We start from the raw sequence: 24,715 nt of genomic DNA, 5'->3' as shown, positions 1-24,715 counted from the left end.
GTGAATCTCTGTTTATTTCACCAGCACACTCTACCTGTCCCCTGTGATATACTGTCTGTGCAGTACATTGTTTAGGGCTGGCTTCCTGCTTATTGCTATAGGTAGAGAAATATATAGGTGAATCTCTGCCTATTTCACCAGCTTACACTATTTTTGTATTTAAAAATTCTCAAAATTAGGGCAAGACCCTAAATTTGAGAAATATATAGGTGAATCTCTGCCCATTTCACCAGCACTCCACCAGTACATTGTTTAGGGCTGGGTTCCTGCTTCTTGCTATAGATAGAGAAATATATAGGTGAATCTCTGCCTATTTCACCATATTACACTATTTTTGTATTTAAAATTTCTCAAAATTAGGGCAAGACCCTAAATTTGAGAAATATGAGGAAAACGTCAAATAAGGGATGTGGCCGCGGTCGTGGTGCTGCTGGTGGAGCTCCTGTTACAGGGAGAGGACGTGGTCGATCTGTGCCAGCTACAAGCACAAGTGAAACACCTTTCTCAGGTGCGAGTAGCCGACAGAGCCTGCAGCGGTATTTGGTCGGGCCTAATCCAGCTCTATGAATGTTGAGGCCAGGAGCAGAACAGGCGGTAGTAGATTGGGTTGCTGACAGTGCCTCCAGTTCCTTCACATTGTTTTCCAACCAGTCTTGTGCTGAAAGTTCAGAGTTGGCGCCTGCAGCCGATGTCCACCATCAGTCTTTCACCTCACCCCCTTGCAAATCTGCTGGTGCTTTTGCAATTGTGCAGACCGACAAGGAGGGCAGTGGTGAAGACTGGGTGGAAGATGATGTGCAGGACGATGAGGTCCTCGACCCGACATGGGATCAACCTCATGCAGGTGACCCGTGTAGTTTGGAGGAAGAGACGGTAGTCGCACAGAGCCACCAGCACAGCAGAAGAGGGAGCAGGGTGCCAAAGCAGAGCGTCCGTCCCCTAGACAGTACGCCTGCTACTGCCCAACGCAGCAAGGGACCGAGCACACCAAAGCCAGGTCCAAGGAGTTCCCTAGCGTGGCAGTTCTTCACACAATGTGCTGATGACAAGACACGCGTGGTTTGCACGTTGTGCAATCAGAGCCTGAAGCGAAGCATAAATGTTCTCAACCTGAGCACAACCTGCATGACCAGGCATCTAAGTGCAAAGCACGAGCTGCAGTGGAGTAGAAACCTCAAAAACCAAGAAAGGTCTCTGGCTCCTCCTGCTTCCTCTTCTGCATCAGTCTCGGGCCTCTCTGCCTCTTCATCCACCTCCGTAGTGACAGTGCCACCTGCCACCCCTCAATTAGAGGACCGGCAAGCAACACTACCACCTGGGTCACCAAACATCTCCACAATGTCCCATGGAAGCATTCAGCTCTCCATCTCCCAAACACTGGAGCGTAAGAGGAAGTACCCCTCTACCCACCCGCGATCCCTGGCCCTGAATGCCAGCATTTCAAAATTACTGGCCTTTGAAATGCTGTCATTCCGTCTGGTGGAGACGCAGAGTTTTAAAAGCCTGATGGCATTGGCTGTCCCACAGTACGTCGTGCCCAGCCGCCACTACTTTTCCAGGCGAGCCATCCCTTCCCTGCACAACCAAGTGGGGGACAAAATCAGGTGTGCACTGCGCAACGCCATCTGTGCCAAGGTCCACCTAACTATGGATACGTGGACCAGTAAGCACGGTCAGGGACGTTATATCTCCCTAACAGCGCACTGGGTAAATGTAGTGGCGGCTGGGCCTGAGGCAGATAGCAGTTTGGCGCATGTCCTTCCACCACGAGGATTGCAGGGTGCTTCAGTTTGCCTCCTCTTCCTAACTCCTTCTACTCCGCTTCCTCATCCTCTACCGCCTCCTCATCCAGTCAGCATAACAAATTCACCACCAACTTCAGCACAGCCATGGGTAAATGCCAGCAGGCAGTTTTAAAACACTCCTTTTGGGGGAAAACCCACACACCGCGCAGGAGTTGTGGAGGGACATGGAAAAACAGACCGATGAGTGGTTGGCGTCAGTGAGCCTCAAGCCAGGCCTGGTGGTGTGCGATAACGGGCAAAATCTCGTAGCAGCTCTGGGCCTAGCCGGTTTGACGCACATCCCTTGCCTGGCGCATGTGCTGAATTTGGTGGTGCAGAGTTTCCTGAAAACTTACCCCGATATGCCACAGCTGCTGCAGAAAGTGCGGGCCGTCTGTGTGCACTTTCGGCGTTCTCACCCTGCTGCTGCTTGCCTGGCAGCACTGCAGCGTAACTTCGGCCTTCCCGCTCACCGCCTCATATGTGATGTGCCCACAAGGTGGAACTCCACCTTGCACATGCTGGCCAGACTGTGCGAGCAGCAGCAGGCGATAGTGGAGTTCCAGCTGCAGCACGCGTGAGTCGCTCTGCGGAACAAAACCACTTTACCACCAATAACTGGGCCTCCATGCGAGACCTGTGTGCCTTGTTGCGCTGTTTTGAGTACTCCACCAACATGGCCAGTGCCAATGACGCCTCTCTCAGCGTGACTATCCCAGTTCTATGCCTCCTTGAAAAAACGCTACGGGCGATGATGGAAGAGGATGTGGCACAGGAGGAGGAGAAGGAGGAGGAATCATCGGGATCATTTGCAAGGCTTTCAGGGCAGTCATTCACAAGTGGCTCCGAGGATGGGTTCGTGCACCAACAAAGGCCAGGTACACAATTGTCCAGCAAGGGCACAGTTCTGGAGGATGAGGAGGAGGAAGACATGGAGGAGGAACCATGTTCACAGCAGGATGGCATCCAGACCAGCTCATGGCCATTACTGGTGCGTGGCTGGGGGGGATACAGAGGACACAGATGATACACCTCCCACAGAGGACAGCTGTTCGTTGACTCTGGGCAGCCTGGCACACATGAGCAATTACATGCTGCAGTGTCTCTGCAACGACCGGCGTGTTTCACACATTATGACAGGTGCTGATTACTGGGTGGCCACGCTGCTGGATCCCCTTTACAAGGACAATGTACCGTCCTTAATCCCCTCACTGGAGCGTGAACACAAGATGCGCGAGTACAAGCGCACGCTGGTAGACGCGCTGCTGATGTAATTCCCACCTGCCAGCGGGGGCACAGTGGAAGCAGAAGGCGAAGGCAGAGGAGGAGGAAGAGGTCGCCAACGCAGCAGGGGCACCGCCAGCACCTCAGAAGGCAGGGTTAGCATGGCCGAAATGTGGAAAAGCTTTGTCAGCACGCCACAACAAACAGCACCACCAGCTGATATGGAACGTTTTAGCAGGAGGCAGCATTTCAGCAACATGGTGGAGCAGTATGTGTGCACACGCCTACACGTACTAAATGACGGCTATGCCCCCTTAAACTTCTGGGTCTCCAAATTGGGCATATGGCCTGAGCTTGCCCTTTACGCCTTGGAGGTGCTGGCCTGCCCTGCGGCCAGTGTATTGTCTGAACGTGTATTTAGCACGGCAGGGGGCGTTATCACAGACAAGCGCAGCCGCCTGTCCAGAGCCAATTAAAATGAACCAGGCATGGATCCCACAGGACTTGTCCGTACCTTGTGCAGAATAGACACCGGGCCTTACCCAGCCATTGTTTTTTTTTCTGATCTTTCTAGGGTTGCCATCTCATCCCTTTAAAAGCAAAAACATATTAATTACACAGGTTCTCTGGCTGATTAAGTTGCTGCTAATTAAACTCACTTGGTGCCTTATCGACAGTAAATTAGCCCCAGAACCTGTGTAAGTGTTCTGGTTTAAAGGGATGAGGTAGCAACCCTAGATCTTTCTCACTCTTTTGGGGTTTACCCTAATTTAAAAAATACATATATTAACCACTTGCTTACTGGGCACATATACCCCCCTCCTGCCCAGGTGAAATTTCAGCTTCCCGCACTGCGTCGTTTTAACTGACAATTGCGTGGTCGTGCAACGTGGCTTCCAAACAAAATTGACGTCCTTTTTTCCCCACAAGTAGAGCTTGCTTGTGGTGGTATTTGATCGCCTGTGCGGTTTTTATTTTTTGCGCTATAAACAAAAAAGAGCGAAAATTTTGAAAAAAAATACAATATTTTTTACTTGTTGCTATAATAAATATGCCAATTTAAAAAAAAAAAAGTTTTTTTTTCTCAGTTTAGGCCGATACATATTCTTCTACATATTTTTGGTAAAAAAAAAAAAAATATCGCAATAAGCGCAAAAGTTATAGCGCCTACAAAATAGGGGACAGAATTTTTTTTTTTTATTATTTTTTTTTTTTACTAGAAATGGCGGCGATCTGCGATTTTTATTGGGACTGCGACGTTATGGCGGACACATCGGACACTTTTAACACATTTTTGGCGCCATTCACATTTATACTGCGATCAGTGCTATAAATATGCACTAATTACTGTATAAATGTGACTGACATTTAAGGGGTTAACACTAGGGGGTGAGGAAGGGGTTAAATATGTTCCCTATATAGTGTTCTAACTGTAGGTGGGGGGGGGGTGGCTGGGGGGGTGACCGATCTGTGTCCCTATGTACAAGAGACACAGATCGGTCTCCTCTCCAGAGACAGGACGCTGTCTCTGTGTGACCCGGCAATGAGAGATGATCTCATATGTTTACATATGAGATCATCTCTCATTGGCCGCACAGATCGCATCGCAAACGGCCACTCTGATTGGCCGTTTGCGGCGATCTGTAATTGGCTGTGTCCAAGGGACACGGCCAACACAGAGTTTCCAAAGGGGCGGACGTCAATTGACGTCTAGTTGGATTTTGAGATCCACGCTGTAGCCGTCATTCGACTATAGCGCAGGTCTCAGGAGGTTAAAAACCAAAACCTGCTGTGTTGACTACCTTCTCCTCCTCCACTGCCGCTTCCACCTACACCGCCACATCCACCTCAACCTCCTAATACATATTGACCTCGTCCTCCTAGGTCAAAATGATTTTATTTTTATTTTTTTTAGGTTTTATTTTATGCTATTTTGAGTTATTTCCCTATCCACATTTATTTTCAGAGTACTTGCCATGATCTTTCCGACATTTTGCTGCCATTTGCAGCCCTCCAGCCCTTTCCCTTAGTTTTTTAGAGACATTTTTGTAGTCAAAAGTCCGGGTCCCCATTGACTTCAATGGGGTTCGGGTCCGGGTCAAAGTCCGGGTTCGGGTTCGGTCCCGAACCCGAACTTTTTTTTCAAAGTCTGTGTTCGGGTCCGAACCCGAACATCCAGGTGTCCGCTCAACTATACTCAAGATGACTCTTGGGAAGATGCTTCACATGTTCATGCTCCTCGTTTAATCAAGCTCTTCCATCGCAGGTACCCTAATCGGCCATCTGGTCGTCGGAGCCCCGGAGGTGCTCCCTTGAGGAGGGGGCTATGTAACGTCACACCAATTAACTTTCCACTAAGTACAACTATAGTTACTTCTTTCCCAGTCAACTCTCTTCCTTCTTTCTGAATATCCTCTCACTTCCTGCAGCCTTGCTCTCCACGGTGGTTGCGGAGGTGCGCCACCTAGTGGTACTTCCTGGTTCTCTCCTGTGTGGCCTATTTAAACTCCCAGCACTGACAGAATGGTGTTCCTCTATTGCTGACAGTACGCCACTGTCAGCTGGGCTTCCAGACTCACCTCTATTAAGCTCCAGCTTCCTGAACTGGACCACGAGGACTCCAGGCACGGCACAGCCCTCTCAGCAACCAGGTCCAGGCTCCCAGGACGCTCATCCATGCCCAGCTATCTACAACCTCTGCTATAGAAACCAATTACTAAACGCTGATCTCTATACTTGCCGCTTGCTTCCAAGTTATGCTCACTGCTATGCTAATCTTATCAAGTACTATGGAGTTTCACTAAAGTCTCAACTACAGTTTTCATGTTAAAGTTCATTGCTATAGATATCAATTACTATGCTCTGCTCTCCATGCTTGTCGGTTTGCTTTCAAGTCTGTGCTCATTGCTAAAGTACTAAGGAGTTTCACTCAAGTCTGATCTGCAGCTCACATGTTATGCTCACTGCTATAGATACCAACTACTTGCATTGCTTTACATGCCTGACGTTTGCTTCCATGCCTGAGTGCACTGCTAATACTATTGAGTACTATAGAGCACCCCCAGAGTCTCAACTACAGCATACAAGTTTATCTTCACTGCTATAGATATCTTCACCATTGTGCTCTGCCTATGATGTCGGTTACTATAGTACTAACCATTGAACTATGATATGTAGACTATTTTGTCCATAAGGAACCCAGTCCTGTCTGTACAATACCAGTATCACTGAGTTCACTCCTGACCCCTAGTGTGCAGTCCCGGTACTGCGGCTACACTTATCCCTATACCTGTTCTATACCATTTATACCAAGATTTACTTTAATGTTGCTTATGCTGGAATAAGCACTATTTACTTTACTGAGGCTGTGATGATAGAACCCAAACTCTTAACTGAGTTAAGAGTGAAACCTGGGTTCGAACCTGAGAAGTCTCCGCAGTTGTGATCCATAAACCTGAATCTAGTTTGGCGTATCGTTACACCCGTTCTTCACTGTGGCGGCAGCATCGATCGTGTCATCCCCTTTATAGGGGGACACAATCGATGACATCACACCTACAGCCACACCCCCCGACAGTTGTAAACACACATCAGGTCACACATAACCCCATCAGCGCCCCCTGTGGTTAACTCCCAAACTACAATTGTAATTTTCACAATAAACAATGCATTTTAAATGCATTTTTTGCTGTGAAAATGACAATGGTCACAAAAATGTGTCAAAATTGTCCGAAGTGTCCGCCATAATGTCGCAGTCACGAAAAAAGTCGCTGATCACCGCCATTAGTAGTAAAAATATAATAAAAATGCAATAAAACTATACCCTATTTTGTAAACGCTATAAATTTTGCGCAAACCAACCGATAAACACTTATTGCGATTTTTTTTACCAAAAATAGGTAGAAGAATACGTATAGGCCTAAACTGAGGAAAAACATTTTTTTTATATATATTTTTTGGGGGATATTTATTATAGCAAAAAGTTAAAAATATTGAATTTTTTTCAAAATTGTCGCTCTATTTTTGTTTATAGCGCAAAAAATAAAAACTGCAGAGGTGATCAAATACCACCAAAAGAAAGCTCTATTTGTGGGAAAAAAAGGACGCCAATTTTGTTTGGGAGCCACGTCGCACGACCACGCAATTGTCAGTTAAAGCGACGCAGTGCCGAATCGCAAAAAGGGGCAAGGTCCTTTAGCTGCATTTTGGTCCAGGTCTTAAGTGGTTAAGATTCAGATAATGGTAAACAACATGGTAATTAGTATTTAACAGAAAATCCTACAGATTTGGTTGCAGGAATTAATAATAAATTGAGGATTGAGCAAGGTTTACAAAAGATTCTAAACTAGGATTTGGTTGTTAAATTAAGGTAGTAGATTGTTATTATTTACTTAAGGTTGCCCAGGAAAAATATTAAAATATTAAAATATGAAAGTCATGTTCAATCTAAAAATTATAAAAATTGTAAAAAACAAAAAAAACAAACAAACAAGTGTTAAAAGTTTTTGTAATTTGATGTTTCTGATGGGAGTGGAGACTTTGGTTGGGAGGAGGTGTTTCTCAGGAAAATAACCAATTCACAGTTCATTGGGCTGGAACTAATCTGTGAATTTCACAAGTTTGTCCTCTAAACAATTTGTTGTCGCTACTGTAGTCAAGAAACGTCATATTATAATGTAATGTACATGATTTTTAGCTGATGTACAAACCAAATATGTTTAAAAATTTGTTAAAAAAGGTTACAAATTTGAAAAAAGATAAAATCGGTTGTTATCGAATTGTACAATGTATGGCATACAAAGCTTGGAAGGTTGGGTCTAGCAGTAGCAGATGTGTTTCTTTGGAGATCATTAACCACTTGCCCACCGGGTTAATTTTGGCACTTCTCTCCTTCATGTAAACATCACAATTTTTTTGCTAGAAAATTAATCAGACATCAAACATTATATGTTTTTTTTAAGCAGACACCCTAGGGAATAAAATGGCGGTCATTGCAACTTTTTTTCTCGCACGGTATTTGCGCAATAATTTTTCAAACGCCTTTTTTTGGGGGAAAAAAACGGTTTCATGAATTAAAAAATAACAAAACAGTAAAGCTAGCCCAATTTTTTTGTATAATGTGAAAGATTATGTTACGCCGAGTAAATAGATACCTAACATGTCACGCTTTAAAATTGCGCACATTCATGGAATGGCGCCAAACTTCGGTACTTAAAAATCTCCATAGGTGACGCTTTAACATTTTTTACAGGTTACTATTTTCGAGTTTCAGAGTAGGTCTAGTGCTAGAATTGTTGCACACGCTCTAACGCATGCAACGATACCTCACATGTGGGGTTTGAACGGTGTTTACATATGTGGGCGGGACCTGCATGCGTGTTCGCTTCTGCGCGTGAGATATCGAGGACAGGGGCGTTTAAAAAAAAAAAAATTATATTTTTTATTTTACTTAATTCGTTTTATTTTTACACTTTTAAAAAAAGAATTTTGATCACTTTTATTCCTTTTACAAGGAATGTAAGCATCCCTTGTAATAGGAATCAGTGTGACAGGTCCTCTTTATGGAGAGATGTGGGGTCAATAAGACCCCACATCTCTCCTCCAGGCTTACAAGCATGAAATCGGTGAAAAAAGAATCAACGATCACATGCCGACAGCCGCGATTGCGGCTTTGTTTACTTCCGGGTACAGGGCGTGACGTCATAACGTCGCGCCCGGTCGTCCGACGGTAATAGAGATGACTGCGACCGTCTGGTCACCAGTCATCTCTATGGTTCTGCAGCGGACGCCGACCGATTCGCTCTCCGGGCCCCCGATGGCACGGGAGAGCCCGGAGAAGCACCGGATGGCGGCGGGAGGGGCGCTTTAATCGTTCTTATGGTGCAGAGAATCGGCGGCTGAAGATGGGGATATCTGAATGATGCCTGTAGCTGCAGGCATCATTGAGATATCACCGCTCAAAGTGGAGGACGTCCCAGGGACGTCCTTGGTGGTAAAGAGGTTAAAGGAATGTGTTCCTAGCATAGAGATGCAGATCAGGTAACAGATGATAGTTTTCCCTTCTGTGAACATTGGAATAACATTTTTGTGGAATGAGGTTCATGGATGAGAAAAATATATTTAGAGGGTATTACGGTACTTACTAAAGAAATGGTTTTAAAACATTTTTGAGCCTAAATAACTTTTCTTGAGAGTTCATTGAAATTTTTGAAGACAAAATATCTGTCTGAGTGAATGTTAATGAACTATAGAGGCTTACTATAGGGCAAATCTTTCTTTAACCACTTAAGCCCCGGACCAATATGCTGGCTAAAGGGGTTTTTACAGTTCGGCACTGCATCGCTTTAACAGACAATTGCGCGGTCGCGAGACGTGGCTCCCAAACAAAATTGGGTCCTTTTTTCCCCACAAATAGAGCTTTCTTTTGGTGGTATTTGATCACCTCTGCGGTTTTTATTTTTTGCGCTATAAACAAAAATAGAGCGACAATTTTGAAAAAAATGCAATATTTTTTACTTTTTGCTGTAATAAATATCCCCCAAAAACATATATAAAAATATTTTTTTTCCTCAGTTTAGGCCGATACGTATTCTTCTACCTATTTTTGGTAAAAAAAATCGCAATAATCGTTTATCGGTTGGTTTGCGCAAAATTTATAGCGTTTACAAAATAGGGGATAGTTTTTTTGCATTTTTTTATTTTTATTTTTTTTACTAGTAATGGCGGCGATCAGCGATTTTTTTTTTCGTGACTGCGACATTATGGCGGACACTTCGGACAATTTTGACACATTTTTGGGACCATTGTCATTTTCACAGCAAAAAATGCATTTAAATTGCATTGTTTATTGTGAAAATGACAGTTGCAGTTTGGGAGTTAAACACAGGGGGCGCTGTAACATTTAGGGATCACTGTGTATGTGTTTACTAGTGTAGGGGGGTGTGGCTGTAGGACTGACATCATCGATCGAGTCTCCCTAATAAAAGGGATCACTCGCTCGATGCGCCGCCACAGTGAAGCACGGGGAAGCCGTGTTTACACACGGCTCTCCCCGTTCTTCAGCTCCGGGAAACGATCGCGACGGAGCGGCTATAAACAAATAGCCGCGCCATCGTCATGGATCGCTCCCCGAGCGGACCCGACCTCCGCATGTACCGGGGGGGGGTCCCGATCGGACCCCCCACCCACGTCTAGGCAGGCACGTACAGGTACGTGATTGTGCCTGTCCGTGCCATTCTGCCGACGTAAATGTACAGGAGGAGGTCGGGAAGTGGTTAATAATAAAAGATAACTTGTATACAATCATTTGAAGATCTAAAGAAAGCCCTTATTAATTTAGTATTTTTGATTAATATAGAGAGCTCTCTCTCATACATTTACATTGTACAAGTGTATGTGAATGATTGGTATTTTAAAAAATGTGGGTTTTTGTATCATTTGTTTTGAAGAACATCTTACTCTAAGGGTGTTATTTCAAAGAGGATGGGAGGTGTCAATATACGCAGCTTTGACTGAGCTTTGTCTAGTGACAACTGGAGGTTAAAAAGAAAGGTTGGTTAAATAGTGTATAGATACATTATGAATACATGATGCAGTGTGATAGAGCCACAGTTGTGAATTAACAAGTCACTTTTTCAAGCTTTTGGTTGACAAATTTTTTTTTGGGGAGGAATATTGTGCTCTTATAAACTGATTCATATATTAGCACAGTGGAACTTCCTGTATGTTTGTCTACGCTGAAGGATGAACTAAAGACTGCCTTGTGTTTTGTTTAACAGTCATAGTGTGACAAGAGTATATGTGGTTCAGTCGATCATACTGTATGATTGGTTCTGAAAAATAGTGTAAAGCAACATGAATAAGTTTCTTTCAGAAATAAAATATTTAGGAAAGCCCAATATAAATTAATGTTCTTTTGCAAAATTAAAATGGTTATGATTGAAAGTATAGTAAGAAGAGAAATACAGTAATCTGGTAAGATTGTTGCTTTACAAAATTTTATTTAGTAATGGGATAAAGAGGGTTCAAATAAGAATGTAGATTGGATTAATTATATCTACTCTAACCAACAGAGGTTCGTTAACTATAAACAGGGATGCATTCCAAGGTTTAGCTGAACAACTAGAGGCCACTTCACAAATGACTGTAAAATCGTATGGCCCTAGACATGATTTTAGCTGACAAGGGGGGTGTATGTAAAATATTACCTGGGGACAGTATTTTGGGTGATAACACATTTGTACTCAGGTATAGCCAGGGCTCGACAAATCCCGGTCGCCAGGTCGCCATGGCGATCAGAAATAGCATCCTGGCGAGTGGGGTCTTGGCTGGGATGGTGGACATGGCCCGATCCTCGTACTGCCCTTCACTGTCATTTTGGAAGGCGACTACTGCTTCATCCCCGCTGACGCCGGTAAGAGAGCAGCGCGGCAGCCACTGTTTTTTTTTTGTTCCATAGGACCGGCGCTCTGCGGACTAGGCCGAAGCCGCGGCCTCGCCTAAAAACATCCTGCCCGCAGAGATCCTGGGAAAAGGCCGCGAGTGGCATCCGGCCGGATGCCGCTCGCGGCCTTTTCCCAGGATCGTGGCGAGCTGCGGGTGGGATGGTTTAGGCGAGGCCGCGGCTTTGGCCTAGTCCGTGGCCTTTTCCAAGGATTGCGGCGCACTAGGCTGAAGCCGCGGCCTCGCCTAAAACTTAGGACCGGCGCTCCGCGGACTAGGCCGAAGCCGTGGCCTCGTATGAAACATCCTGTCCGCAGCTCGCCGTGATCCTGGGAAAAGGCCGCGAGCTGCGGGCAGGATGTTTTAGGCGAGGCCGCGGCCTCCGCCTAGTCCGCGAAGCGCCGGTCCTATGAAACCGGCCTGGTGTCCATGGATGTAGTGGTGCCCCAAGATCTGTAAAATGGTGAACAAAGGACTGTATCCAGTCTGCAGTTTGGAGACCTCACTGGCAGTAGCAATAAGGGCTAAAAGATCATGGCAGGCATGTGCAGTATCAGCTCTTTGGTATAGCCTTTTGATTTAAAGAAAACCTTTTACTAATAGAAATACTTACGCTCCATTGCTGATGTCACCTTCTACAAATGCCACCTTAAACTTAGTACAGGCTTTTCCTAAAATTTTGGAGATATTGAAAGTTTCAATAACGGGTCTTGATCTTTTTTATTTTACCCAAGGTGTTTTCCATAAATAACATCCAATCTTCATTTGGGATAGCCAATATTCTCCTACATTTCCATGCTCTAAGTAGAGAAAACAGTGTCCCTTTGTTCCAAACTCATCAGGTAGTACAATGTCAAATGGGAGACTGGTCCCAGCAATGCTTACAGGCTCTATAATAATGGAGCTCTTTGTCCATCAGGAAAAAAAAACTCGATGTAAATCAAGTTTTTTTTTTATTTTATTTTTTTTAAATCACTGATTTTTTGGAGGGCCAATGACAACTACAAATTATTTTCAAGATCTCAAAACCTTTCTCTTGGCCACAGAAGGGCAGGATTGATGGAATTAGAATTTAATTTGACTTATAAGAATGCTATTAGTCTTATAAGAACATGGTATAAGAGGAAAACGGCTCAGTTGTTTCTCAAGTAGCAGCTATATTAAGGTGTCTTTTGTTAACCACTTAAGACCCGGACCTTTAGGCAGCTAAAGGACCCGGCCAGGTTTTGTGATTTGGCACTGGGTCGCTTTAACAGACAATTGCGCGGTCGTGCGACGTGGCTCCCAAACAAGATTGGCATGCTTTTTTCCCCACATATAGAGCTTTCTTTTGGTGGTATTTGATCACCTCTGTGATTTTTATTTTTTGCGCTATAAACAAAAATAGAGCGACTTTGAACAAAAATTCTATATTTTTTACTTTTTGCTATAATAAATATCCCCCAAAAATATATAAAACAATTTTTTTCCTCAGTTTAGGCCGATACGTATCCTTCTACCTATTTTTGGTAAAAAAAAAACGCAATAAGCGTTTATTGGTTGGTTTGCGCAAAATTTATAGCGTTTACAAAATAGGGGATAGTTTTATTGCATTTTTAATAATTCTTTTTTTTACTACTAATGGCGGCGATCATCGATTTTTTTCATGACTACGACATTATGGTGGACACTTTGGACAATTTTGACACATTTTTGGGACCATTGTCATTTTCACAGCAAAAAAATGCATTTAAAATGCATTGTTTACTGTGAAAATCACAATTGCAGTTTGGGAGTTAACCCCTTCAGCGCCCCCTTGTGGTTATGTATGACCTAATATGTGTTTCTAACTGTAGGGGGGTGTGGCTGTAGGTGTGACGTCATCGATCTTGTGATCCCCTTTATAGGGATACACAATCGATGACGCCGCCACAGTGAAGAACGGGGAAGCTGTGTTTACACACAGCTCTCCCCGTTCTTCAGCTCCGGGCACCAATCGCGGGACTTCAGCAGCGGCCACGGTCATGGAGCTTCGGACCGGGTCGCGTGCACACGACCCCACGGCTGGGCTTAAATCCATGTACATGTACGTGGATGTGCCCAGCCGTGCCATTCTGCCGATGTATATCGTCGGTAGGGGGTCCTTAAGTGGTTAAAGAAAACTTGTGACGAGCAGCAAATTGGGTGCCAAAAATAGAGAATAAAATGGCGGTCGTTGCAATACTTTCTGTCACACTGTATTCGCGCAGCAGTCTTACAAACGCACTTTTTTGGGGAGAACATACACTTTTTTAAATAAAAAAATAAGACAACAGTAAAGTTAGCCCAATTTTTTTTTTAATATTGAGAAAGATAATGTTACGCCAAGTAAATTGATACCCAACATGTCACGCTTCAAAATTGCATCCGCTCGTGGAATGGCGACAAACTTTTACCCTTTAAAATCTCCATTGGCGACATTAAAAAAATTCTACGGGTTGCATGTTTCGAGTTGCAGAGGAGGTCTAGGGCTAGAACTATTGCTCTCGCTAACGATCGCGGCGATACCTCACATGTGTGGTTTGAATACCATTTACATATGCGGGTGCTACTTACGTATGCGTTCGCTTCTGCGCGTGAGCTTGGCGAGACGGGCGCGTTTCCTGGCTCCTAACTTTTTTAGCTGGCTCCTAGATTCCAAGCAAATACCTCAGGAAGGAGGCAAGTGGCTCCACCGCTAGGGTGTATAATAAAGGGGACAGGGGTCACCCCTGACATGTGCCCCTTTAGAGAGAGAGAAGGCATCGGAGACCCTCCCATTGACCAAGACCCTGGCGCTAGGACCATGATATAGGAGTCAGACCCGTGCAGTAAGATTACGATATTAGCCCCAGGATATGCTATAGCGGATATTAGGCAAGCGTAGTTCCCGTTCAGCACTCCTCACACCATGCCCGTCCAGGCCACGCCCCCAGCAAGTCTCATCTCTAAACAGAGAGTGCCACGTTGTGTGTTTAGGCATGTACCTCTGTCTGCCTCTAGGACTAGGGCATACATGTTTACTTCTCTAGTATCCTCACTTGAACCTTGCACACTGATGACATTGAACCATTTAATAGAATTGATTTTGCCAAAGTCTTTTGGCACATATTTATTGTTCTGCAAGTTTTTTTATTGCATGTCATCAAGGTATATACCAGTAAATCCCTGCAGGAACTCACAAACAATGATTTAATTAAACCTTGTGACAAAACAAGGAACTTAGCCAATTCCTTAATTATACCTAGCAACTAAAAGAAGACATACCGTATCAATGCCAACACAAAAATGACACTTGGGCAAACCATAAAACACAAATCAGGAGCAAGAGAAACGACAGCAGCTTCTGGACTTCAAAGGAACAGGTGAGGAATGAACTTTAATGTTATGGTGATGGGTCAATACATGGCAATCTGGAGTTGGGCAAATTAATTCAGAGGAAATTTTAAATTAAAATTTTAAAAGATGTGAGCCACATTTCATTTGATGAAATATTAATTTGTTACAGTTTTACCTATTTATAACGTTTTTATGAGCAACTCAGCTCCACATTTTAGCCAGAGTAAGATATTCTGAGCACCCCCTCCACAGATGTAACTCAGATTTCACCAAAAATAAATGCAGACACGTCTGTCATGTGCACACATTATACAAGACTTTCTGTCCATATCTTGCTGAAATCTTTTTCAAACAATTTACATTATTCAAAAACAAAACATAAATATATTTTCAATTGAGGGATGCTAAAGAATAGAGATTTCTTTAGAGAGTATTACTCTTTTTCTACCAATTTGCCTATTTTTCCCATTTTTCCCATTTTTAGACTGTAGAACAATACATTTTTAAGCACAATCAGACAAAGAAGCCAGTAAAACTTTAGCTACAAAATAGAAAAAAATATATATACTGTTTATCTTAAAGTATTTATCCAGCCCAAAAATTAGAACCAGTTAGTTTTTAATTGCTATCCTGGGCTCCATTGTAGGCTGCTACAACCAACTGCTCTTCTCATTACATTGCAAATTTGTGCTTCTCCTCAACTCCTAATGCCGCGTACACACGATCATTTTTCGGCATTTAAAAAACGACGGTTTAAAAAAATGTAATTTAAAATGATCGTGTGAGGGCTTCACATAATTTTCATTAGCAGTCTATTCACCTTGCCACATCACCTGCCACAAGTTGTGGATTGTCCACTAGCCACATCACCTGGCCACGCCACCTACCACAATTTGTGGATTTTCCACTTGCCACGTCACCTGACCACGTCCCCTGGCCACGTCACCTGCCACAAGTTGTGAATTTTCCACTTGCCACGTCACATGGCCACATCACCTGCCACAAGTTGTGGATTGTCCACTTGCCACGTCACATGGCCACGTCACCTGCCACAAGTTGTGGATTGTCCACTTGCCATGTCACCTGCCACAAGTTGTGGATTGTCCACTTGCCACGTCACCTGCCACAAGTTATGGATTGTCCACTTGCCATATCACCTGCCAGAATTTGTGGATTGTCCACTTGCCACCAGTTGTGGATTGTCCACTTGCCATGTCACCTGCCACAAGTTGTGGATTGTCCACAATCGAATGCAAACAATTACAGTTTTTTTTATATATATTTTTATGTTTTTTCATCATTTGAAAGTTGAGAAAGTTGTAAAAAGTCCACTTGCCCAGTCACCTTTCCACATCACCTGCCACAAGTTGTGGATTGTCCACTTGCCACGTCACCTGGCCATGTCACCTGCCACAATTTGTAGATTGTCCACTTGCCACATCACCTGACCATGTCCCCTGGCCACGTCACCTGCCACAAGTTGTGAATTTTCCACTTGCCACGTCACCTGGCCATGTCACCTGCCACAAGTTGTGGATTGTCCACTTGCCACGTCACCTGCCACAAGTTATGGATTGTCCACTTGCCACGTCACCTGCCACAAGTTATGGATTGTCCACTTGCCATATCACCTGCCACAATTTGTGGATTGTCCACTTGCCACAAGTTGTGGATTGTCCACTTGCCACGTCACCTGCCACAAGTCATGGATTGGCCATGGTCATGTCACCTGCCACAAGTTGTGGATTGTCCACAATGCAATGCAAACAATTACAATTTTTTTATATTTTTTTTTATGTTTTTTCATCATTTGCCATCATTTTTGAGATTTTTAATGTAAAAAATTGGTCACCTTTAAAAACGGTACCGGGTTTAGCCACGTTTGGCATCTGAAACGTGGAAATCTTTGGCGTCTGAACCTTTTTTTTTGCTTTCAGAAAAATAAGGTTAAACGCAACTACCTAAAAATGGCAATAAACGAGACTGTGTACATGGTCACATAGGATAACATTGAATGTGTTCAGAGAGGCAGTTGAAAAAAGTGTCCAACTGCCTCTGAACACGTGTTTACCAGCATCCTGTGTACATGGGGCCCTAATTGTAGACAACATTTTTTTTTTGGACAGTGTGAAAGAGTTAGAACCCCTGTTGGGTTTTAATTGTTCAAAATGAAAAACACAAGAGGGTTTCCAGACCAAATGGTGAAAGAGTCCAGGGCGGCTGTTAGAAGTCATGGGGATCCGTACAGCCTAGCTGACAGGAACAGTGAACCAAGCCTAACAGGCAAACCACTTGTCCATGCGACCAGAATACCTATGAGAATGAGCCCTTAATTATGTTTTTTTTTTTTTTATTTAAAAAAAAAAAAAAAATATTGTAACTTTTTTTGAGTAGCCCGGAGGGGATTGGTGAAATATCAGGGGTCCAAACAGACTCCCAACAGAAAGAGATTGAAGACACAGATCCCTCAACCCTTTCTCTGCAGCCTCAGCTGCAGAGTGAACGAACAGGAAGCACTCTATACAGAGGCTCCCTGTTCATTCACAAATGGAAGCATTGTAAATATGGGGGGATTGGTATGAATAAATGCACCCACTCCTGCTGCATACATCTGTTCAATGAACATATCTCAGTGTATCCTCCTCTTTGAGTCTTTTAACCACATGCAATATTTAAACCCTAATAGAGGAGGAGTATTGTGAACCCTGCAAAATGCGCTGGATATTTTATGGAATGGTGTGGTTGTGTGATGATTTGTTAAATATACTTGGACTTTTAGGGGGAGGTTTATTAAACCTGGTGCAAACGGAATCTGGTACAGATGTGCATAGTAACCAATGACATTCCAAGTTTTATTATCAAAGCTTAAAGTGACCTTTACCACAAAACTGCCTATGCAGATAAGGAGCTTCTGTAGGTAAAAACAAACTGTGCAGCTCTGACTAAGGTTGAATAATACCCTTGCTCTAGCTATCCCCAGTTTCAGGGGACAGTCCCCTGATTGAGGACACTGTCCCCGGACCAAGTCTGTCCCTGGTTTTGTCCTCAGATTGGATTTAAAAGGGGGCAGGGGCAATTTCAAAGACAGTCAGTGCAGAATTAAAATAAAAACATTTGAATTGCACCCCCCGCTCCGCCGTGCCTACTAGCATAGGGGGGGTTGTATTTTTCCCATTATTTGTGCCCCTTTCTGATGATCATGTGCTGGTCGGAGCGGAGGGAATATTTCTTCCGTTTTGGGCGCATGACCATTCATATCCACTCGCATGTTCTTCTGCCTTGGCTCAAGTCCCGGCCAGCCACCTGCCTATCTCCTTGCCTTCCACGGCGGAGTGATCTTCCTCCGCTCCCCATCCAGTAGTAGCCAGGACCCAAAGAGTAATGCCGCGTACATACCATCACTTTATGTGATGAAAAAAAACGACATTTTTAAAAACGTCAATTTAAATGACCGTGTGTGGGGGGAAAACGTTGTTTTATGTCTTGTGAAAAATGACAAAAAAAAATTGAAGCATGCTTAAATTTTATGTGTCGTTTTTCAAAACGTCGTTTTTTTTTTCACAAACATTGACCGTGTGTAGCAAAAAACGACGTTTAAAACAACGTTTTTAAACCCGCGCATGCCCAGAAGCTAGTTATGAAGCGAGCTTCAATGGAAAAAACGTAACCTCGCTTTGCTAGAGCATTGTGAATAAACGATGGTGTGTAGGCAACTTCGTCTTTGAAAATTTAAGTTTCAAAAACGTTGTTTTTTACTTCACAGAAAATGTCGGGTTTTTTCATCACATAAAGTGATGGTGTGTACGCGGCATTAGACTTGACAGGCTGTGAGGCTGGCGGCGATGGGCAGAGAGTCGCTGATTGTTGCCATTACTAGTAAAGAAAAAATATGTCCCCGGATTTCATTTAAAAAATCTGGTCACCTTAATTTACATATCTTATGAAGCCTGACTGGAATACTCCCAGGACATTGCTATGTACTCCCAGGACATTAATAAGTGAGGCCAAGTTGTTCCTGCTCACCTCCACCATCACAGGAGTGAGCTCTTTCTCTGATTCAAATCCTCTCACATGCTCAGTAACGACTAGGCTATTTACGTATCTTATGAAGCCTGACTGGAATATTCCCAGGACGTTGCTAAGTGAGGCATAGTCGTCACTTCTCACCTCCACCATCACAGGAGTGAGCTCTCAAATGCTGAGCTCAGAGCTAATGCATCAGGGGAGAGAAAGAGTATGTGAGGGGTGCGAATCAGAGAAAGAGCTCACTACTGTGATGGTGAAGGTGAGCAGTGGTGACTAGGCCTCACTTAGCAACCAGTACTTAGCAATGTCCTGGGAGTATTCCAGTCAGGCTTTAAGGTATGTAAATATAGCAATGGTAATATTCATCTTTAGTCAGAGATGCACAGTTTGTTTTTATCTACAGACACCCCTTACCTGCATAGGCAGTTTTTTTTGTAAAGATGAACTAACCTTTTAGCTGAACAAGCTGAAGTTAGAAGCTGATTGGTAACTAAGCAGAGCTGCACCAGATTCGGTGTGCTCCAGGTTTGGTAAATCTCCTCCTGTGTCTGGCATTCTTGTTGTGTGTTTGTTTTAGGTGCTCACTAAGACCCCTTTCACACTGGTAGCGTTGGAGGTAAAATAGCGGTAAAATGCCACTATTTTACCGTCAGATTTTCGTCCTTTTTTTCACACAAATAGAGCTTTCTTTTGGTGGTATTTAATCACCATTGGGTTTTTCATTTTTTGTGCTATAAGAGAAAAAAGACTGAAAATTCTGTAAAAAAAAATGAATTTTTCTTTGTTTCTGTTATAAAATTTAGCAAATTTTATATTTTTTCTTCATTCTTTTGCATAATGTGAAAGATGAAGTTATGCCGAGTAAATAGATACCCAACATGTCACCCTTCAAAATTGCACACGCTCGTGGAATGGCGCCAAACTTCGCTACTTAAAAATCCCCATAGGCGACAATGCAGGGTATTGTGGGGTATTGTGGGGTATTGCAGAGTAGTGTGGGGTATTGCAGAGTATTGCACAGGGTATTGTGTATTGCACAGTATTGGGCAGGGATAGCTGACATGTAGGGATGAATGGATGGCTGGATCTGTGACTACATTTGTCACAGATCCAGCCCACAGCACTCGTGCTGCATCCGCTCCCCCCCCTCTCCTCTCTCACACTGTACCGTTCGGTACAGAGAAGGGAGGGAGGAACCGGCGTCATCACATGACGCCGGTTTGTTTACAAGTGATTGCTCCGTAATTGCTAACAGCGGCGATTTACCGTGATCCGTGATGCGCCGGGTCCGGGGGGCGATTCTGGGAGGACGTCCATGGACGTCCTCCCAGAGTTAAGCAACCGCCTTGTAGACATATATCGTCTATAGGGCGGTGATCAAGCGGTTAAAATCCTTTTTTTAATTAGAAACACAAGATAAAATCGTCCATTTTACCACCTCTTTGGATTAACCACTTCCCGACCGAGAGGGAGCTCAGGTGAGTATAATGGGGGATAGCATAGAATGCATAAAGGTAAAAACATTCCCTGGTGAAAAATCAATCACCACTTGCTGACCAGCCGCTGTCATTATACTGCAACAGGCCAGCACGATCCTGCAAACCGTCATAGCTGTATGGCGGTCCTTTAAGCGGGATAGCAGTCGTGCAACCGCTCCCACTGCACTGGGGGGGGGGGGGTGCCGATGCGCGTGGCCATCAGTCATCGCGGCCGCCGTCACAAGAGGCAGAACAGGGATGTGTGTTTAAACATACAAACCCCTGTTCTGTGAGGAAAGCCAGATCGTGAGTTCCTACTAGCTAGGAACCACAATCTATCATCTCCTACAGTCAGTTCCCTCCCCCCACAGTTAGAACACACACTAGGGAACACAGTTAACCCCTTGATTGCCCCCCCAGTGTGAATCCCTTCCCTGCCAGCGACATTTACACAGTAATTAGTGCATTTTTATAATTGTCAATGGTCCCAAAAATGTGTCAAAAGTGTCCAATCTGTCCGCCATAATGTCGCAGTCCTGATAAAAATCGCATATCGCCGCCATTACTAGTAAAAAAATAATAATAATGCCATAAATCATTCCCCTATTTTGTAGATGCTATAACTTTTGCGCAAACCAATCAATATATGCTTATTGCGATTTTTATTACCAAAAATATGTAGAAGAATACATATTGGCCTTAACTGAGAAAAATATTAAGTTTAATAATAAAAAATAAAAAAAATTGGGGATATTTATTATAGCAAAAAGTACTAAATATTGTGTTTTTTTCAAAATTGTCATTCTTTTTTTGTTTTTAGCGCAGAAAAATTAAACCACAGAGGTGATCAAATACCACCAAAAGAAAGCTCTATTTGTGGGAAAAAAAGGATGCCAATTTTGTTTGGGTACAGCGTCGCATGACCCCGTAATTGTCAATTAAAGCAATGCAGTGCCGTATCGCAAAAAATGGCCTGGTCATTGAGCAGTCCAATCTTCCGGGGCTGGAGTGGTTATAACACATGGACCTGGAAGATTTACCTGCAGCGTATATTTGCTAAATTTTTAATTCACTACCATATAGATGTTTAAATATTTTACATGTGTCTTTTAAATGTTCATTTTGAAACACTATATTAATTCTTCCCTATCTCTTTCCATATTTCTATCAGGACTGGGCACAATGATTTGGGTGCTGTGTCTTCTTCTCTCCCTGAAGGGGGCACTGGCTCAGAGTGACAAGAAACCGTAAGTATTTGTGAACCAGTTCCAATAAATTGAAGCCAAACTGGTTTTTTTTTGTTTGTTTTTTAAGTATGAATAGAAAAGGGTGAGAACCCCCATCATTTTTTTTCCTCTATTCCATTTGGGAGCCTAAGGCCTAGTACACACGAGAGGATCGATCCGCGGAAACGGTCCGGAGATCCATGAGATCAAAATCCCTGCGGAATTTCCTCCGCGGTGACGTGTCGCGCCGTCGCCGCAATGATGACGCGGCGACGTGCGCGACGCTGTCATATAAGGACTTCCACACATGCGTCGAATCATTACGACGCATGCGAGGGATGGAATCGGACGGATTGATCCGCTGAGTCTGTACAGACCAGCGGATCAATCCGCTGGACTGGATTCCAGCGGATAGATTTCTTAGCATGCTAAGAAATTTTGATCCGCTGGAAATCCATCCCCGGGGAAAAAAATCTGCGGAAAAATATCCGTTGGATCGTACACACCAGGGGATCTATCCGCTGAAACCGGTCCGCGGATCAATTCCAGCGGATCGATCCTCTCGTGTGTACGGGGCCTAAGGCCTCGTACAGACGGACGGACTGTCCGCTGAAAACGGTCCGCCGGACCGTTTTCAGCGGACATGTCCGCCCGGAGATTTCTGTCTGATGGTTCTACACACCATCAGACAGAAATCCGCGCGTACACGATACGCGGTGACGTGGCCGCGCCGTCGCCGCGACGATGACGCGGCGACGTGCGTGGCCCTGGAAGTTCAATGCTTCCACGCATGCGTCGAATCACTTCGACGCATGCAAGGGATGGCGGCCGATCGGACATGTACGGTGAGTCTGTACAGACGACCGAACGTGTCCGGCGGACAGGCTTCCAGCGGACATGTTTCTTAGCATGCTAAGAAACATTTGTCTGCCGGAAAACGGTCGGCTGGACAAATGTCCGCTGGAAACCTGTCCGCGGACCAGTTTCAGCAGACATGTTCGGTCGTGTGTACGGGGCCTTAGGCCCCTTTCAGACTGGGGCGGGAGCTGCGGTGGCGGTATAACGCCGCTAAAAATAGCGGCGCTATACCGCCGGAATTGCCGCGGGTATCAGCCGCTAGCGGTGCGGTATTAACCCCCGCTAGCGGCCGATAAAGAGTTAATACCGCCCGCAATGCGCCTCTATAGAGGCGCATTGCGGGCGGTATTGCCGCGGTTCCCATTGTTTTCAATGGGAAGGAGCGGTGAAGGAGCGGTATACATGCCGTTCCTCTCACCGCTCCAAAGATGCTGCTGACAGGAGATTTTTTTGTCTCCCGCCAGCGCATCGCCTCAGTGTGAAAGCCCTCGGGCTTTCACATTGAGTCTGCAGTGCAGGAGTTTTTCAGGCGGGATAGCAGCGCTATTTTTAGCGCTTTACCGCCTGAAAAACTCCTCAATGTGAAAGGGGCCTTACCTTCACATCCTGACTCAGAGACACAACAGGGGTGATGAAATCTCTCCTATGTAAGGAGTAATCTCCTCTAAGTGGTCACCAAAACAGGTGTTAGCATTGAGAATTTCCCCCTCATCTCTTGATTTTTCATCACTTTCTGTCTTGGTGACAATGGCCACTAAGACAAAAGAAGTCTAAGATAAGGAGAACCTTCCCAGGGGATGAGCAGAAATAAAAATGTGTGCCATGGCATTGATGATAAACAACCCATGTGATCATTGTATCAGTGATCACATGACAATCACATGGCTTTATTTTATTATTATTTTTTTAATCATATTTTATTTAGAGATGTTTTTTTTACAAGAACAGGACAACATAGAGCCACACTGTCATACAGAATAAAATAACTAAAAATAGAAAAAAGAAAAATGTAAACAAGTAGCAACTAAAAAAAAGAAAAGAAAATGCAGCACTAAGCCCACAAGTTACTTTTAAATAAAGTAAACATATCAATATAGCACCTGCACCCCTCTAATGACCTGGCAAACTAATTAATATCCCATAAGTAACAACAAGAACAACTTTCTCAACAAAGAGTAATAGACAGGCCCATTGCGTCTATCCAACTACCCAGTGGTCTGCAAACTGCGGCCCTGGGGCCTGATGTGGTCCTTTGCTTGCCTTTAGCCTGCCCTTGGGGAACTGTTCCTCTCACTGATGTGAGACTCTTTCTGCCAACTGACAACAAGAATGGGGCACCATTTCTCCTACTGACACCAATAACGGGGCACCATTCTTTCTAATGACACCAACGATGTGGCGCTATTCCTCCCACTAATACCAAATATGAAGATGTTTACGCCCAGGAAAATATCCACTGCTACCGGCCTCAGTTCGGCAACTCTAAAGTCTGAAGAACAAAAAACTGTCTCCTTGCTTTAAGAGTTTGGAGACCCCCGATTTAGACCTGTTGTGGTGTATCAGAATCATTTCGCAGCACATGAGACTTATTTTATTTAATTTAATACCTAGGTCAGTCTCCATGCAAATACAGCTTACCAATAAATGCCCCTCCTCTAGACCAGTGGTCTCCAAACTGTGGCCCTTTGTTTGCCTTTAAAAGGCACTATTCCTCCCACTGGCACCAACAAGAAGGCACCATGCCTTCGACTGGCACCAATGATCAAGCACTATTCCTCCCAATAACACCAATGATGGGGCACTATTCCTCCCACTAATACCAAGCATGAGGCACTATTCCTCCTGCTACTGACTACAGGCACAATATAATTGTTTTACTCTCAATGACGCTGGGTCATTTTCTACACCCACTGGCCAATCCAACCCCCCTGAAGGACAGTAAACTGGCCTTTTGTTTAAAAAGTTCAGAGACTAGACGATATTGTAAAAAAAACTTGTGTAGAGCATTTAGAGAGAGGTGGCTTTATTTTATAAAAAAAATATATATATTGTTACCATTGGGGTCGAGACTAGGACTATGGTTAAGATTAGGGTTAGCTTTTTTTGTACCAAGATAAATAAAAGAATCTTCTGAAATCTTTAGGAGATATTTAAAGGTACCATTAAAGACCACCAAACTTTCACCTTCCCCATTAACTATGGTGAAATTTCACCAATATTTTCCAATTAGTGAAATGAAAGCTATTAGTTCTGGTTATCCCTGCCTGTAAAGTCAATCAGGGAAATAACATGCATATCCCAGGAGGCAAAGGTCGCCTAGGCAAATGATGTGCAAGAACGG

At 44.1% G+C, this 24,715-nt stretch overlaps 1 protein-coding gene across 11 annotated transcripts in view; it reads left to right on the top strand.

Annotated features, from left to right (window-relative positions):
• The first annotated feature begins 14,727 nt into the window (after positions 1 to 14,727).
• Positions 14,728 to 24,715, top strand: part of LOC120946805 (alpha-2-macroglobulin-like protein 1) — a 224,004-nt gene continuing 214,016 nt past the window's right edge. For 8 of the 11 annotated variants that reach the window (XM_040361523.1, XM_040361519.1, XM_040361524.1 and 5 more), the window contains exons 1-2: positions 14,729 to 14,812; positions 21,462 to 21,537. In XM_040361523.1, the coding sequence (XP_040217457.1) occupies positions 21,473 to 21,537 (65 nt within the window). In that variant the 5' untranslated portion in view covers positions 14,729 to 14,812; positions 21,462 to 21,472. Of the gene's footprint in view, positions 14,813 to 21,461; positions 21,538 to 24,715 lie in introns of all 11 variants that reach the window. The other 3 variants (XM_040361516.1, XM_040361517.1, XM_040361514.1) reach the window with 1 other exon arrangement.

Source organism: Rana temporaria, chromosome 8 (genome assembly GCF_905171775.1).
Source record: "Rana temporaria chromosome 8, aRanTem1.1, whole genome shotgun sequence".
Lineage (NCBI taxonomy): Eukaryota > Metazoa > Chordata > Amphibia > Anura > Ranidae > Rana > Rana temporaria.
Note: the sequence above shows the minus strand (reverse complement) of the source record. Positions and strands in the feature narration are given on the sequence as shown.